This window comes from Meriones unguiculatus, chromosome 18 (assembly GCF_030254825.1).
Source record: "Meriones unguiculatus strain TT.TT164.6M chromosome 18, Bangor_MerUng_6.1, whole genome shotgun sequence".
Classification (NCBI taxonomy): domain Eukaryota; kingdom Metazoa; phylum Chordata; class Mammalia; order Rodentia; family Muridae; genus Meriones; species Meriones unguiculatus.
In genome coordinates, this window is record NC_083365.1 from 55,288,966 (window position 1) to 55,307,421 (window position 18,456).

An 18,456-nucleotide genomic window follows, 5' to 3' on the forward strand; every position below is an offset into this window, starting at 1 on the left:
ACAACTCATATTCATTCAGAATTTGGAGTCAACGTATGTGTGTTTTAATTTCTTGGTGATTCCTTTGGCATTGAATCTTTAGGAATCTCTATATCATATACAAATCTTAACAACAAAATCTGTAATTTTACCTTCAGTAGAAATTCCTGTAGCTCTTGGTGAGTTTTTGTTACTGTTGTGACTGAAAGGTCAGACCAATTTACCTGATTTAAGAAAACACACATATTGTATGGTTATTGCTTTAGGCAGGAACTGGCTGGGGAAAAAGCCATGTGTAAAACAAAAGGCCTTAAATTTTAAGATTAGCAATTAGAAATATAAAGTTCATCTAGCATTATCATAGTTTCTATAAGGTGTTTAATTGTACATTGACATTCTACTCAAAAAGTTTTCCAGTAATTCCTTTTAAATTGAACTTTTTTAAGAAAAATCAGTACTAAAAACTAACTGTTTCAATAATTTTTAAAGAAGTTATTTTTCAGAAATGTCTTGCTTTTTTGGTTAGGTATAAAAATGATACTGGCAGGATAGATCCAAAAGTCCTGTCTCCTGATGCTCACTAAATGTAAAATTCCAAGATAAACATCAAGTGCAGACTGTCTCTCTCTGGTGGTACCATTTCACAGCTAAGGGAGATTTATCTCCATAAAGACATTTCACCTTGATCTCAGATGTTTTAAGTCCTAGCAAGATGCGTGGGCAAGTCTGACTACCTACATGTTCAGATGGTGAAAATGAGTTAAGTGTGCTCCAAATAAACACAGGACTAACACTGTACACTGCTGTGAAACTCAGCCTGCCACCTGCGCTCTCACAGCTCCGTGGACTTCCGTTTCTACTGTACTCGACTTCAATAACTACTTGAGATATGGCAATTAATCATATCACAATTAAATCCTTTTTTTGTTTGTTTTTTGAGACAGGGTTTCTCTGTGTAGCCTTGGCTGATCTGGACTTGCTTTGTCAATTAGATACTTTAAATGCATACAAACTTCTATTCAGCAACCATCTTTATTGATTGGTACACATTTCTTCAATGATAAATATCTACTTGGTAGATGGATATAGGAGTAGCCATGATAACTCAAGTCTGAGTCCAGTCTCATGTTGCATAAAACTAAATGAAAATGTTAAGAATTTCTAACAGTCATCATTACTTCACAGATGGGGACAGGGACTGAAACAAGAATAGCTGGGTGTTAAGAAGGCTCTCCAGAGATGGAGCGTTTGAGTTACGTGTTAGCTGTGCTTTGGTCAGGGTAAGGAGAGAGGTCTTAGAGAAAAGCTGTGTGAGCCCCAACAACTAAAGGAGAAGCCAGCATGCTGAGTTTCAAGGGCAAAGAGCCAATATTCCAAAAGTGAAACACGTGGAAATTCGAAACAGAAACCACAAAGTCAAGGATTTTTCTCCTTCCAAGCAGAAGTTAAGAGTTTTGAAATTCATTCAACAATGTACTGAGCAAGGCAGACACTAGAGGATGAGGATGCCCGCTGCTTCCATGAGATGATCTACTCAAGGATCTGTGGAAGCTGCAGGGGTAGCAATCAGCAGAGGAAGGAGAGGGTTAGAAGAGTCTTCAGGAAAGGACAGCTGAGATGTGGTAAGCAGCGATGCTGCAGAGAACCCTGGCTTCACTCCACGTAGCTTCAGAGCATGTGTGATCCAACCTCAGAAGGGCTCAACAGTGAAGCTGCAGCACAGAGGTAAGCAGGTGGGAAGTAACAGAATCAGACTGGGCCCTGCGAGTCACAGCCAACAAGACTACAAAGCCACAGAGCAGGAATGAAAAACCCCACGAGGAACAAGGGAAAGCAGGGCAGTCAGGGAAGTAATGCCAGACAGAGAAGGTCTGCAAATACTTGTGAAAACTTTACTTTTACTTTTTAAAGTTACATCTTATACCTTATACTTTAAATAGTCTCCCTAAGTTCAAGGTTCTTGTTTATTTACTTATCAATCATCTACCTATCATCCTATCTATCAATCATCTATATTGATCCCCTACTTACCTATCATCTACCATCTGTTTATCCATCTATCTATCACCTATCTACCTTTTGTGTTTAGACTAGTAAACCTGGTAGTAGTTCTTCTAAAGATCATGTACTGTGGCATATGAGGCATCTTTGGGGGGTGAGAAGAGCTTACTTTGAAAGTGTACTCCCAATATTTGTCAGCCCTTTTTCTCTGGACTCCTTTCAACATTATCTTCTCAATGTGTACAGCTGAAAGAAAAAAAGACACATGCTGACTTGCGTTATTGATTACACACACATTCCATTACCTAATTAATCCTATAACTTGACAAATGCTAGTAATTAAGCTACTAACTTAACATTTACAAATGGCCTGAAACACATGAAACAAACTGATACACAGCAACATGCCGCTCAACCATGAGTGAATGAATTGTACCCTGTATATGTCCAGATGCTGAATGCCCAAGCCATGCAATCAACACCAAAACAAAATATCACAGGACAGTTTACTGAAAATTGTTTTCCAAAGGATAATAATGAAAATTCTTATTCAAAATAGCACAATGTAGCTCTTTGGGATCAACTAAATATGTACAGCCCATAAATTCTTTACATATAAAAGGAATAACTTAGAAGCTATCTAGCTTCTTGTTTCTTATTTGTATATGTCTCAGTGTTTTTTGCCTGTAGGTATGTATGTGTGCCACATGCATGTCTGGTGTCCAAAGGCCAGAAGGGGATTTTGTAACTCTTGGAACTGGCAAAATGTACTATAAACTGATCACTATAAGGAAGCATAAAGTCTCACTGTGAAAGAACTGAATGTATAGTTTACTACAGTGGACACAGGCGATAGTGAACATGAAAACACACTATTTATGCAGATAAGCAATCTATTCATGAACTAAGTAAACATCCAAGCCCCCAGCCACTCACTTTATAGCTCCTTTAGTAAGCTGTCATTATAGAAAATAAATCAAATTGAAAAAAAAAGCAAGAAGAAGAAAGCCATCTGAAAAGGCTGACCCTACAAACTACAACACAAGCACCTGAAGACAACTAGGCTGCTGCTTGGGGTGTAAGCCAGGAATAATACTTAATGCTGAGGCCAGACATCAGACGGGCAGTAAGGAGTTTGATAATGATGGCAGAAGAGGTTGGAAAAGGAATGCAGGGGTATTGGGTAGAGAATCATTGATGAACTCAGGGGAATGATGACAAAGAAGAGGAAGGCAGGATTCATTTTGCCTTAGAAGAAGTTAAAAGGAGCAGAAACAGAGAAGTGAAAATAAGATTGTTACACACCGTGAAAGGTGAGCAAGGAGGAAGCATGAAGCACAAAACACAGAAACGCAGCAGGAAATGCAGAGAGCAGTAACAGCACTCTGTGACAGCTTGCAAAATGTACGGTCTGATGACTGCTGCAGGCCAGTCTCTCTTTTGTGCTTCAGAAATTGTTGGTTAAGAGTGAAGGTAGGAAAAAAATTCTCAAATACCTGATGGTAAAGTAACTTTTAGACTTGTGCAATGTTACAATGACCAAAGAGGGATGGGAAGATCCAAAAACCGCTATAATTGAATCATTTACAGGATGATACTAGCAAATAAAACATTACTGAACTAATCTGTGTTGACAAACAGAGCAGCTTGGGGCTGTGGATGGAGCCTCATTCACAGAGGGCTTGTCTAGAATTCACTAACTCCTGGGTGTGATCCCAAAACAGCACAGGCAGAAGACTAGGAATGCAAGGCCAGCTTGGGTCATCACCCCTCCTCCTCTTTCTCCTCCTCCTCTGGCGTGTGTGTGTGGGGGGGTTGTATGCGTGTGCGTGCACATGCACACGATAGGGGTCAATCTTGGTTGCCTTCGTTAATCATTCTCCACCTTGTTCTGAAATATGTATTTTACTAGACCTGGAGCTCACTGAATCAGCCAGGTTGGCTGCTGGTCAGTGAGCTCCAGGGATGCTCTTCTGCATTTGTCTCCCAGCACATGTGCGGCTGTGCCTGACTTTCTGCGCATCGGTGCTAGAGATCCAATTTTCAAGTCCCCAGGCTTACAAAGCACATTACCAACTGAGCCAGCCCTTAGTACTTGCTGTTTAGCAGAGTCAAAAAAAAAAAAAAAAGGGGGTGGGGGACATGATGCTGTTACTGAGTTGGGGATATGGCTTCAGTTCATCCTGGATTTCACGTTATACTAGCAGTTACCTGTCTTAACCCTCATAAACTAAAACCAAAGAATATATATTACATACATTTTTTTAACAGAATGAAGAACCACAGTACTACTTTAAAATTAACTGCTATCATTTTGAAAGTGTTTTTCTAAAAAAATTTTTATAAAAACAAAAAATTATAAAAATCAAGTTCTCCATTAAGTTACTCATGTTCAATAAGTTTGTGGTTAAAACTTCAGAGAGCCAGGAGCAGCTTAAAGAGACATTAGATAAACATTTTTTAATAATTAAAGAGAGATAGATTTCCTCTTAAGACAAGTACAAGTTAAAAGGGTGATGACTAAGAGGAGGCATACTGACACAAATTCAGAGTTGTGACGGAGTGTGTCTCATTTATCCTTGGCTCATCTACAACCTGCACAGCAGCCTACATTTTGTTTCTAATTTTCTCTTCGTATGGGCTTATGGCCTCCCCAAACGTAAAGAAAAGGGAACATCCAAGCCCATTTCTTCATAGATGGTGATGTGCTTTCATTCCCACGTGCCATTTCTCTTTACTGCACGGCTGCAGGGAAAATGCAGGTGAACAATTTCTTCGTCCTCTTATTGCCAACTTTGTTGATTTTCCTTTTTTATATAGTAGACACTGACCACATTCTGTAGATGAAATGCTACACTTGGTACTTAGGAATAGGATAAAGTTTTTGCCCTCCAGAAATACACAGAGGTTTAAGAGCAAGCCAAAAAGACAACTGTCCATGACACAGGCCTGACACATGAGAGAGAAAAATCCAAGGCTGTAGAGCATAGGACACAGAAGTTAGAACATTTGGAACACTGCTTTTGGACAAAAGCCCGGGACCAATAGGACCAAAAAGAAGAGAGTTAAGAATTAAAGTATTGGGGCCAGTGACATAGCTTGGCTGACAGAGTGCTCACCTAGCATGTATGAGTCCTAAACTGGCTCCCTAGCACCTCATAAGCCAGGCCCAGTGCCACAGGCCTGTAATCCCAGCACTTGGGAGATGGAGGCAGGAGGATCTGCTTTAGTGAGCCTGGGGCCAGCTTGGGCTATGTGAGACACTGTCTCAACCAACCAACCATCTAACACCAGCAGCAGCAACGACAACATCAACAACAAAAAAACTTATCAATCAGTATAAACACAACAAATTACAGCATACCTTCTGGCTGAGCTCTGTGAGGGGCCACGGTGAGTCCATCTTGAGGTATTTGGGCTTGTTCTACTAAACCAGTCTCATTACTCAGTATATAATCACCACAAGTAGAATCATTCTAGAAGAAAAGATGCCATATTAGTCTGTATCAGAGTAGGAAACTCCTTAAGAGAGTCAAGTCCTACAGGCTAGTCTGAGTAATGATTTGATAGTTACCAGTGATTAAACATTAAGGATAGAAAGATACCAAGTGTTAGAGTCACAAGCAGCAGTATCAATGTTTATTTTTATTTGACGGAAATAATCTTTCCAAATATTTACTTTCCCAGCCATCTTAACACACAAAAATCAAATGTTGCAAATCAGAGTTGCCAGTGGTGTCCATTCTATACCACAAAATCAAAAGGACATATGAAATCAATGGTACATTTTATGTTAATTTCCCAAGGTAAGCACACTTTGTGTGGTAATCATTACACAAAGTTCAGTTACTGATTAGTTTTCATGACAGTCTAACAGGATAATCCATTAGCAAAACGTGAACAATGAGTGTGTGCTTCAATGACGGAATGTTTACAATAATAAAAAGCATGGCAATCATATAGCTCTTCAGAATTAAAGCAGTGCTATGTGTGTGTTGTTATTATTAGACTCTGGGTAAGCAGAAAAACAGAAAATAGCCCTTTCATTTCTCTACCCTGACACCTTCTTTCACCCAGAACCTCAAAATCCCACTAATACCAACGTCATTTGTTTCAAGAGCCAAACATAGCAAATAACATATACTGACTTTTTAATTGTGGAAAGAATTGACACATATAGAGGACCTTAAATTTCTCAAGGATTTCATGTAAGGTATTTTATCCTACCTGCCATCTACTGACCCAAACTGGTCTGAACACAAGTGTGGGCTTCCAGACGACAGCTCTATTTATGTGAATAGAGTACATTAAATACTCTTGGGAACTAAGCCTTATGTCCGCCTTCTAGAAACCCAAGGTAAGAGGATTGTTTACAAAAAACCACGTGATGGGGAAGGAGAGCACATATCTCTTCAGTGCCCAACAGCTAAGACATTCAGCCTCAGTCTTTACCAACTTGCAATGTTATCAAGTTTTAACAATAAAATCAAATTTATCCTAACTCATATAATGTTCCTTACAGCTCACACACCTGTGTGAGAGATTTTACTAACTGGAAATTCAACACCCTTCTAAGTACTTTAAGCAGCACAGCGCCGGCGATATGGCTCACTAGCAGAGGGCCTGCTTAGCATGTGCAAGGCCCTACTTTTTCATCCCAAGCACCACAAAAACATGCAAAAGCAGAGACAAAGCAGTGCAATCCTCTCAAATAGCTGTTACCTCAAAGGAGCTTATTAAGCAGTTTCAATCATTTCTTTTCCCTTTTATTCCTTAAGATTGTATTTTAATTGCAGTGGGTAGAGGTATGTGCACATGAAACAGAGGCTTGAGAAGGCCAGAGGTATAAGATATCCCTGAGCTGGGGTTACAAGCCACTCAGGTTCTCTGAAGGAGCAGTATGTACTCGGAGCCACGGAGCCACCTCTCCACTTCACTCCTTTTCTTACAGCGGACTTTTTTTTTTTTTTTACATTGTCAAAATACGGCTTAAGGTAAAGCTATAAACTTTCAAATACAAACAAATGAAAAACATGCAACAATAAATTTCCATAAGAAAATGCAAATCAAAACCACAATGAGATGGTTTTATGACCATCAGTGTGGTTATCTAAAACAGGGAAAGAATAATCTGTGATGATGTTGTATAATCAATACCACCAAACCAAACATTCTAAAAAGAACAAGGCAGCAAATTTTGTTAGAAATATCTTAGCATAGTTAATTAGTCATACTACTTCCACAGCATTCTATCCAAACCACCATGGGAAAGCACTTCGATTCACAACTAAAATCACAAGTCTGATGCTAATTTTTAAGAACATGATTGTTGGGCATGGTGGTATACTCCTGTAATCCTAGCTGCACAGGAGGATGGAGCAGAATGCTATTAGGCCAGTCTGAGCAACTTAGCAAGATTGCCTCAAAATGAAGTGAACTGGGACTGAAGAGTTTAGCTCTCAGTGCTACAGGGCTTATGTACGAACCTGTTTAATAAAAGGACCAAGTCCATCAACCCATAAATTCTGAAAATAGTTTCTTTTTATCTCCAAGTCTTGGTAGGCACCAATACTGTGGAAATCATTCAGACTAAATTTAGAAGCTGTTTCTAAAGTTCACCATGAGCTGTAGAGAATGTAATTCTGGTGTTTATTAGTACCAAATGTGAAAGGCCGTCAGTTATGCTGTTTCCATCTTCACATGCACACATGATAGTCAGCAAAAGAAAGAGGCCACAAAATCCGGGCGCTATTGTTTGATGTCACTGAATATATAGGAAAGATATCTACCTCTCACATTAAGTTCTGGTTCCCAGCTTTGTGGAAGAAATAAGTCAAGGACAAGTTGAGAAATACTTACTACCTTTCTGTTCTACCCAGCAGCTACTGCTCAAGGTGAGGCCAGTCTGATATTAGCTTAACCAAAGGCGAAGTCTTGAGAATTTCCCCACAGCACCTGATACAAGCAAGTTCTAGATTAAGAAAATCATCTCCTGAGCTGCATGCATAATGCAGAATTATGCTATGACTATGGACTCTTACTGGTGGCTTCTTAAATAGAAATGTGAGCCTCAGATGATTCAGCAAAGGGATGGCAGAATTGACCACTTTATAGCTTGGGTAAATAAACCAACTAATGAAAAGAGTACAGGGAGGTAATTTGTGGACTACATATACTCTACCCCCATAGCCCTCAGACCATGCCACCACAACAGCTTCTTTCTACACACAATCTTCTCAACACGATGCCTGGGATAACAATGACAAACTATGCAGGACTGGATAGACGAACAGGATGGCAGGGAAATTCTCTCTATGAACCTCGGGGCACTCTGTGCACGTATTACTACTAAAAAGTGAACTTGTGGATATAATCCCCTTTTGGGGAAGTAGAATGTGTTAGGCTGAACTACTAAGAAAGCTCAAGCACAACACTGCCGATACAGAAGCTTACTGCGGAGAAGACAGTAGAGCATGTAAGAAGCGAGCGCAGCAGTTTTTACCAAGAATTGACCTTGATGTTTTCCTTGTATAACTCTGAGCTTCTGAAGCTTCGATCTAAGTAGTGCCACCAGTTAGGATGGCAGGTGAACTGGTGAAAAACAAATTCTCCACTGGATACAAAACTCCAAAGACACAGGAAACAAACAGGTAGTGAAGTTCCTTTCTGTACAAGGAATAAGGAAAGTGGACCAGGAACAGCCTCATTCCTGTGCTGGGGTGAGGTGACAGGAACAAACTCAGGCGTGCAGAAGGACCTAGGCTTGCACACATCCCCTCCCTAGCCCACACCTATGTTTCATTTCTTTTCCTTTACAACCTTACCCCATGAGAGGAGACTGCAGAGTGACAAGACCAAAGGGTCCTGGGTAGAAAGCAAACTAAGTGTATGACACAGCCCAGGAACCACCAGACCTTCTAGCCCCGCAGCAGAGCCACAGCTTCACCTTCAGTACAGGAGAGTTTTTGTGTAAAGGATTTTTTTTTTTTTGGTGGTGGGAGTGGGGAGAGTTTCAAGACAGGGTTTCTCTGTGTAGCCTTGGCTGTCCTGGACTAACTTTGTAGACCAGGCTGTCCTCAAACTCACAGAGATTTGCCTGCCTCTACCTCCCTGAGTGCTGGGATTAAAGGTATGAGCCACCACTCCTAGTTTGTGTGGAGATATTTAAATCCAGCAACATGGCTGGTCCGATCACATCCAAAGACCTTCTAGGTCTGTGTGATTCAGCTAGAACACAGACAGGCCCTTAGTACACACCTTTAATCTCAAACAATGACATCTAATTGATGGACAAAGTGACGAATCAGGGAAAGATTTGACAGAATAGAGAACTTAGCACAAGAAAGAGGTGGTGACCTAAGAGAGAGCAGGTCGGGCAGCTGAGTTGAGGACAGTCAGAGGTCAATCAGTGGAGAGGCAGTGCAGTGGAGCTGAGTTTGTGGATTTCAGAGGCAGTTTTCCTGGGATAGTAGGAGAGAAGCAGGTTGCAGGGAGAGAACAAGCTAACCACAGAAGACACAACAAGCCATATTTGAACTCTTGCCAAAGTTAGTATGAGGCCAAGCAGAATAATTCGGTAAGAAGACAATCTATCAGGCAGCTTGGAGTCTGAGCCAGAACAGCCAAGTTGAAGCAGGTAGCCAGAGTTGAGAAAGAACTAGAAAAAGTGAGCATATTCAGCAGAAAGCCTCTGAGAGGACAATTCCATCAGGTGAATAAAAGTTACTTTTTCATTCTTGGAACCAGGTAGAAATTTAAGCTTATAAATTTAAGGGCCTTGATAGTGATACAAGGCTGTTTAGTTAGGGAACACTGTTTTAGGATTTGACACTTAAGCACACCTGTGAGGACAGTAGCTTACCTCCAAACAAAGGAAACAAAAGCAACAGCTTTTCATTCCACCATTGCAATTTGCAACATCTTTTTTTTTTCCTTCAAATAGTACTCTAAACACCACAGCCTTTGGTTTATACATAACCACTTTCCCCTCCAGGACCACTTAAAACAAAAATCAATCTTACTCTAGGAAACTATCCCAATTTAGACAGTCTTATTAATAAACACAAAAATTCCACATAATTTTACAGAGTGCTCATTTCAGTGACCAAAGTCAAGTTTTTAACTTTCTAAACACAAGCAAAGTATTTTCTGTTCCCTATCTCACTCCCTCCACTTCTCATACGAATCACAAGCTTGAGACCAAACACTGGAGGAGACTCTTTATACAGTTAATTATCCAAACAACAAGACAATAGTTCATAATTATGACATCTCCAACTAGTAAACCATCACTTCCAGGTCTGTACCATTTGTGCATCCCCCAGGGAGGCTTAAGGAGGAAGTACAAATAAGACCATGTGTGAGGAAAAATAAAAAATGTTCAATACTTTCAGTCTTAAAGCAATACTTCCAGAGCTACATTTGAAAGCCTCAGTTTAAAATTATGACTGAGCAATTATGATATATGCAATGCTATCAAAAAATAAGAGCCAAACACAGTGGCACACTCCTGTAATCCCAGCACTCTGAGAGACAAAGGCAGGCAGATCTCTGTGAGTTTGAGGCCAGACTGGTATACAAAGTGAGACTATGATAGCAAAGGCTACACAGAGAAACCCTATCTCAAAAAAAAAAAAAAAAATCAATCAATAACTGACTGATAATTTAAAGACCTAACAAGGAAGGTCAGTTATATATGTTTAAATTGTAGTAAGAATTCTAGAAGTACCCAAACTCTGAGAATATATGTGCTAGTCAGGTTCTGAATTGACAAGAGACTTAGAAGACTGATAATCTAACATCATCACAGGTGAGGGGATGGCATGAACCCTGTGTGAGATGAAAAGCAAGATTTATAAAGAATGGGCAGCAAGGACTTTGAGTTAAGGGTCTATTAAGGCCTAGGGTCCCTCAGTCACTGAAAGGAAATGTAATATGGCTGAAGATTGATTTAGGAAGATGTAATCTGGTGGCAGAACCCAAAAGGTGAGATGGACAAGCTGAAACCAAGGGAACTAGTTAGGGGATTATTGTACATGTCTAGAATCCCAGAATCAAGATCCAGATGAACACAGCATCAGTACTTCATGACTTAAGGACAGAGTCAGGGTAAAGAGGAAAGACAGTCAAGGTAATCAAACACACCATGGTGACTGAAGTTTAAGGCATTTTCTTTGCACACTCATCTTTAAGACAGTTATATAAATCAAGATGAGGAGGGCACCTCCATCTTATACTGGGCACCTGTGAAGCTTGGAAAGTGACATTTTCAAAAATCTAAATAAGGACTGGAAAGATGACTCAGTGGTAAGAGCACTTGCTGCTCTTACAAAGGACTGGGGTTTGGTTTCTAGCATCCACATGGCAGCTCACAACCACCTGCAACTCCATTTCCAGGGGACCTGATGCCCTCTTCGGTCCTCTGAAGATTCCAGGCACACATACGTACATGCAGGCAAAGCATACCTATACAGGAAAACCTCAGATAAACTACTTCTTGAATGTGTACCAAACCCTTGCTAAAGAGACACATGACAGGAAATCAAAGGTCAAATATTCCCTAGGGCACAGGAACAAAAGGAAATGGGCCCAGGGCTGGTGTTCCACCATCTACAATAAACACCCCACAAGCCACTTCTCTTTCACACTGACTATTTACACAGACAAACCAGAATTATCACGTGAGCTGAGAATTCTCTAGGAAAGTACTGTCACACAGAGCTCATCATGAAAAACAGACACTGTAACACGACAAACTAATGTACTCAGGGCAGACTACCTCTTGTACCTCTTGCTTCTGTTCCCCACCCAACCCTCGCTCGCCTCCTCGATATTAAAGCCCTGGCTGGCCTCAAACTCATGGTTCGGCCTCCCAAATATTAAAATTACAAGCGTAAGGAAAGAAGATTAGCTTAACATTTCTCAAAGAATGGAAAAATATTAAACAAGCTAAAAAAAAATTATACTAACAGCTTCAAAGCAGAAATGCTCTTAAGCAGGCATGGATCCCAACCAGTGCTCTGAACTAATGAATGATGTAACTTAACCAAACTGTAAAATAGGGTTTTTAGTACAGGCCAGCCTGACTGAGCCTCCTGAGTTGTTAGCTTACAGGCATGCATGTACCACCATGCTTGACTCCACATAAATTTAAATGTGAAATGTGAAAGGTGGTGAAAAATGTAAGATTACAGCTCCACCAGAGTTAATGATCATTTAAATTCAAAATGTGTTTCCCTCCATTTACAGTTCTAAAATCAATGCTAAAAAAATTATTTGTAACTGAAGAGATTTCTTCTATGAGGGGAGTTTTAAGAGCCTTTTTTAAAAAGCAATGTAAATATTACAAAAGTAACTTTCCTATATAAATATCTCTCAAATACTATCTTTTCAACTAAGTGTCCTTCTTGAAAACCTATCTACCTAGAATTACAGCAATAAGAATGTAAGAGCACTCTACCCTATGGGCTTTAAGTAAGAAAACAAAAGGCCTCAAATATAAAAAGACCACACTTTCCTGAAAACAAAGTCATGACTTGGTGTTAAAGAATACTGCACTAGCCTGAGAATATGTTCAAAACAGTATGAATTTTTTTGCAACTTGCTCTTAATGCAGTCACCACAACCTGGAAGGAAGTCACTCTTCCTATTTTATAGAGGACACTAAAGCTCAGATTCAAGTTGGCTGGTTAAAAGTCTCAAAGCAAGAAATGGAAGGCCCTTCCCAATAAAGCCCCCCCCCACCCCGTGTGTCTTTCTCTCTCTCTCAGAGCTCTACAACACAAACCTCCCACCCATCTCCACAAAGTACAGAAAGCAGTGCAGGTGCGTGGTGTAAGAGCCCAGACTTAGCTCGCTGGAGGAAGAGAACTTGTTTTCCTTCTACACCCCAGGAGAAAACCATTGCATAGGAAATCGTGCACTTTATTTTGGTAATTATCTGCTAACTAAAATAACAGCTACCTGATTATAAAAAGCCTCTTCCGACAGTGTTTCATATCACAGCGGACACTTTTATCCTTTCCTGCAGCGAAGCCAATAAACACTGTGCGTGGAGACATGCTATTCCCCGCTCCCACCTCCGTCTGGAGACGCTGTACCACATCTACCACCCAGGAGGCTGACCCAGCGTAAGCACTTCAACAAGGGGAAAAGCTCAGGCAAAGCCCACTCACTGCCCCATCACACTTCACTGTAAAATGCGTCCCAGCAATGGCTCACCAGAGGCTATGTACTACCTGTGTATTTTAAAAATAATTCTGGTCAACGTGATAGATCAGACCTGTATTCCATACTTCTGAGGGAGGGAAACGAGGAGCCCCAGTTCGAGCTGAGCCTGGGTTACAAGGCAAAACTGTCTCAAAAACAACAAAACACTATTCCTTTTTACTGCCATCTCTTACACACATATTTTAGCACCTAATACAACAGAATTCTGGTATCCAAATTTCTAGATAGCCACTCTTTCTACTGATGCTGGATGGCACAAACACATTCACATTTTCTCGGAGAAGTAAAATTTAGTAAAGTTTTCTTTTTCTTTTTTAAGCTCCAGTACAACTCAGACATTGTCTGTATTGAAAACTGAGTAGAAATATTACATGGGTCAAGGACAATACAGCCAATTTTATAAAAGAAACAATTTCACAGGTTTTCCCCCCTGCTAAATTTAGTAATTTTAGTAAGTAAGAGACTCATGGCCACTTAATTTTGATGAGTACAAGTATAGCTCACAAGTTTAAGTGACACTAAACCTCAAGATCTCTTATTCAAACATTAGTACTATATCTGTCAGGTGAAAAAAAAAAAAACCTTCAAGCACTAAGAACAGAAAGGGCTAACCCCACAATACCAGCCACTATGGACCCCCATGATAACCAGTGTGGTTTGTTACGCTTTTGCATTGCTTGTTAGGGGATAAACCTCTAAAAGTAGGCAGAGAATGCTCATGAATAGTTTGAGTGCCTACAATCATTCAAACACAGGAATAAAACAAGTACCGAAAGCTACACTGTTTTTGTTCCTAAGCGTTTGATTTGCCTTATTAATAACAGGAGAACTATGTTTAACATCAGGTGTCTGCGGATATTTTCCACAGATGAGAACTAGCGATGAACTAACTACACACATTTCCTAGGGTACCGTTAATGAGTACTCCCAATACCAGTCCTTGGCCTGTTTGTGGAATCCTATACAAGTTAAAGGCAGTCTCCTGCAGCTGGGAAGAAAGTGAGACTTAAGTTTAAGTCTCCTAAAAGGAGTATCAATACTGAAGTTCCAGTATAATGTAAGAGTACGGAATCATCCACATCCCATGTCAAAAGCTATGAACTCTGAGTAAAACCACAAGTTGTTTATTCCCGTTTCTCTGATGTGTACTAGAAAGCACACTCTCCGGATACCTGGTGGACTTGTCACCAACCACTGACACTGTGTGACACATGTTCTACCCAAAATGTCTTCGGTTGTTGGTTTTTTTTTTCTTTTTAATTAACAAATCCGCTTTATAGTTATTAGGCACAACACTAGGAACAGTATTCTGAACCAGAATACTTTAACAAAAAATTAATAATCGTTTTTCTTTATCCATTCGGGGCGTATATGCTTCTCTTAGTCATGAACACTAATAGATACAAGTAAGCAATGAGAAGCTGCATACCTGTGGCCAAAGTTACTTCCGGGGCAATTAAGTGCAACCCCACGAATTTCCCCTGTATCAGGTCTAAGCCTCCACCAGCCCTGGGCCCACGTGGTTCTCCACCTCCACTGCCAGCCTTACACGGAGGCTCGGGCCCGGGAGGGGCCAGGGCGGGCCGGCGCTGGTCACGTGGGCTGCGCGGCCGCCATCTTGCGGGGGGGGGAGCCCCGACTCGCCGCTGTCTGCGGGCACACGACCCCAGCGCCCTCGGGTGGACCCCGCGCCTTCACAAGCCGCCGGAGCGCGCTCTGGTCTCCTCCCTGCCGAATCCGCCCGCCCTCCTTAGCGTGCTCTTAGGTCATCGAAGGCCGAGCAACAGCTGGGCTGGACCGCGGGACTCCGCACTTGAAACAGTCCACATGCACCAGCAGCCTCCAGAATGACAGCTGTGAGCAACAAGATCCGCTCAAACATCCAGGCCAAAACGGGCGTCAGCTGGAGGACCTGGGGACCACACAATAGCCTCCTCCCCACGCACACCCGTCCACAAGGTGGGACTGTAGGTGTTTCAGGCATAAATGGTTTGTTCATCAACCCTGAACAACTACTGCTGGAGAAACATGCGCAGCAGACCAAGCGCGAAGCAATAGCCCCAGTGTAGCACATTTAAATCCCCGTAGGATTTATTCCGCACTCCCACTTCCTGAGAAGTGATGATGTGCTGAAATTAATGGCAGGATGCCCAATCTTCTTTATCCACTCCTCCCAGCACTCACTGGTGGCCAGAAAAGGCCACGCTCTGCAGTCAAGATAAAAATCTCAGTACTCTCATTAGGACATACCTACCCCTCGGTCTGCTTTACAATACATTAAAAGCAACATGAAGGGAAAGGAGACTCCTCAAAGTTAAAATTCTGCAATCAGTGATCTACCTGTGTTGGTATAGTATGAATGGAATTATGTAAATTGTCCCATTGTGGGACATTTTCATCAGACCAAATTCAAGGTTATCTTTATACTGTGACAAGAAAACACCTTCCGAACTCATGCTCTCGTCTCTAAATTTAACAGCTCTGTGGTGTCTTTTCAGGCACACCTAGTGAGTAGGCTGAAGGGTGAATGAAGCCTCTAATACCATCACACACGTGGATGCTGGTCGTGGACACTCTAGAAGATGGTATGATTTTACAATCACCAAGAAGATGAAAGATTTCGGCCTTACTACATCGGAGTTTTGTTAAGATTTATAACAGAACAGAAACTATCACTTCACAAATGCCTTATGTCCTCGGTCAATATTATGTCTAAGGTCCTTTGAGACTGATCAGGAACACCAGGATTCTTGGGTAATGAGTCTAAACAATCATTAGTGAAACATAACGCTCAGTTTTAGTTCTAGGATACTGAATGAATGCTGATGATACATGCTAACGTTCAAGCAAGGAAGGAAAGGAAATCCCCCTTCTTAAAGTGGAAAAGCATGGCATCTACATCAACACTTTTCACAAAAAAAATAAGATCTTTAATCTACAGTTTTTACTGCAACTGAAACGTAGCCCTATCCTCCTTTAAACTGTCTTAAGTGGTTTATTGGGCCTAATTAAATTGCTTTCAGGACTGTAAAAATTCTTTAATGTTTGCGACAAGCGGACTCCTATGTACTCCGTGGTGTTTTAATAACTCTTTTAAACAACGTTAACGCCTATAGTAAAGACCTAAGAGATCACCAGACCCAAATCTGGAAGCAGAAACCAAGCCCTTCAGGAAAGCTTGTTTGGCAGTCTGTTAAAGGCTTAGCCAGGCTATCCCAGGCCTCTTACCCAGATGGCTGGTGTTAGTACTTTGATCAGCCAATTCTTAGGTCTCCATAGATTTTTTTTTTTTTTTCCTTCAGGGAATACAAAGTTCTGAGTAGAAGCCAAAGGACCTATTCGAACCCTTTAACTGGCACACACTAATGCCACAGGCAAGGGGAGTGCCAAGGGGCGGTTTTAGGCAGGCTGACTGACCCACCCAGAACTAGACTGCGGCTGACAGGCCCCTCTAGCGCTTGGCTCTCCCCCCTGCACCTAGTGCCCAAATCCCAAAATGTCCCACGAGCCTCCTCATCCGAGGTCTGGGGTCAGGGGGACTCGACGTCTTCCGTGACAACTCGTGCACGTTGGAGGAGAATTCTAGAGCATTCTGTTATGGCGGGTGGCTGCTCTTCGTGCACGAGGGTGACTGGAACTGAGCCGCCCAAGAACATGATGAGGACTACCCCGCGCCGAGTGCTGGGGTGTGGTTATTCCCAGACACCTGCACGAGGCTGGGGTCCCGGCTGCACACCGAGGCCCCGGAGGGCGAGGCAGGAGCTGCCAACCGCACCGACGCTCCTCCGCATCCCCAAGCGCCTTACCTGGGCTCTGGAGCCCGCAAAGTTGCACGGCTCCACCTCCGGGTCCTCGGGCTCCACCCGGAGCGCGCTGCGGAGCTTCTCCAGGTGCTCCCTCAGGGTGACCCGCTGGTGGAAGGAGAAAGCCGGGTGCAGCGAAGCCATGGTGAAGAGCAGCAGCAGTTCCTCCTGGGCCCTGAAGCCGAGCCCGCTCCCGGACCCAAGCTCGGCGCAGCCGCCGCCTTCCGGCCCGGGGCCGTCCTTCTCCGCATCCCGCTCGCCCTCGCCGCCCGGCTCGTCCTCCACGCTGCCCCGCGAGCCCTCGGCCCGGGTCGCGCGCAGACTCCGGAGCACCGCGTCCACCTGGGGCAGGAGGCGGTGCAGGCGGCCGGCGGCCTCCCGGTTCTCCGAGCCCAGCAGCGCCAGGTAAACGATGAGGCGCGAGCGCACGGCGGGCTCTCGGAAGTCTGCCAGCGACCCCGGGTCCGAGAGGCCGTTGGCCTTGGCCTCCGAGTCCCGCAGGTAGTGGTAGTCCTTGCGCGCCAGGTCCTCCAGGCACGAGCCGAGGAAGCGCAGCTCCAGCGGGTTGCACAGGTCCAGCAGCCCGCACATGAACTCCAGGCGCTGCGCCGAGCCCAGCACCAGCCCGAACCACTCGTACACCCGCTCCTGCTCGCGCAGCGCCGCCGCGTGCCCGCCGCAGCCGCCGCCCGGCATGCCCGCGCCCGCCGTCGGCCCGCCAGCAACAGGCGGCTCGAGCCCCCGGGGCGGCGGCGGCGACGGCGGCGGCGGGGGGCCCCGCGGCGGGCCCGTGGGCGGCGGCGGCGGCGGGCGGCAGTCGCGGCGGCGGCGCGGCGGCGCCTTTGCGCCGGGCCGCGCGTCCGCCTCAGGCTCCTCCGCGTCGGGCGGCGGCTCACTGGGGTGCGTGGACTTCGGCGGCAGCTTCATCCTCAGCATCCTCGGCTAAGGCGGCGCGGACATGCGAGCGGGGGAGCGGGGACGGCGGGAGGAGCCGAGCGCCCGGGCGGCGGCGGCGCGGCCGTCAAGAACGCTGCCCTTCCATGCCGCCGGGGCGGGCCGGGGGCGGGTCTCGCCGGCGAGGGGGAGGGGGCGGCGGCCGGCCGGCGGCGGCGTCCCGGGCTGGGGCGGGGCGTGCCCGCGTCGGCTCCTCCCCCGGGCGCCGCGCCGCGGGGGGAGTCCGCTGCGGGAGGGGCGAGCGGACGAGCGCGTCCGCCCTCCGCCTCCTTCTCCGTCCGCACTGGGCTGGCGGCGACGGCCTGAGCGGTTCCCCCCTCGAGCCGGCGCTGGCAGAGCGGCTGGGCGAGGAGGAGGAGCTGCGGGGCTGGGCGGAGACGCTGGCGGGCTCCGCGCACCGCACCCCAGCCAATCAGCGTCCGGGGCCGGCGTGACGCAAGCTTCTCGCCCGGCCTCCTCCCCCGCGGCAGCCTGCCCCCTCCGCGAAGCC

At 44.5% G+C, this 18,456-nt stretch overlaps 1 protein-coding gene across 9 annotated transcripts in view; it reads right to left on the reverse strand.

The window, feature by feature from the left end:
* The window catches only part of Zcchc2 (zinc finger CCHC-type containing 2), a 46,838-nt gene extending 28,763 nt beyond the window's left edge, over nt 1–18,075 (reverse strand). For 5 of the 9 annotated variants that reach the window (XM_060371450.1, XM_021659106.2, XM_021659101.2 and 2 more), the window contains exons 1-4: nt 17,016–18,074; nt 5,345–5,456; nt 2,150–2,226; nt 132–203 (exon numbers count right to left, since the gene is read on the reverse strand). In XM_060371450.1, the coding sequence (XP_060227433.1) occupies nt 132–203; nt 2,150–2,226; nt 5,345–5,456; nt 17,016–17,948 (1,194 nt within the window). In that variant the 5' untranslated portion in view covers nt 17,949–18,074. Of the gene's footprint in view, nt 1–131; nt 204–2,149; nt 2,227–5,344; nt 5,457–17,015 lie in introns of all 9 variants that reach the window. The other 4 variants (XM_060371449.1, XM_060371446.1, XM_060371445.1 and 1 more) reach the window with 2 other exon arrangements.
* Between the last annotated feature and the right edge of the window lie 381 nt (nt 18,076–18,456).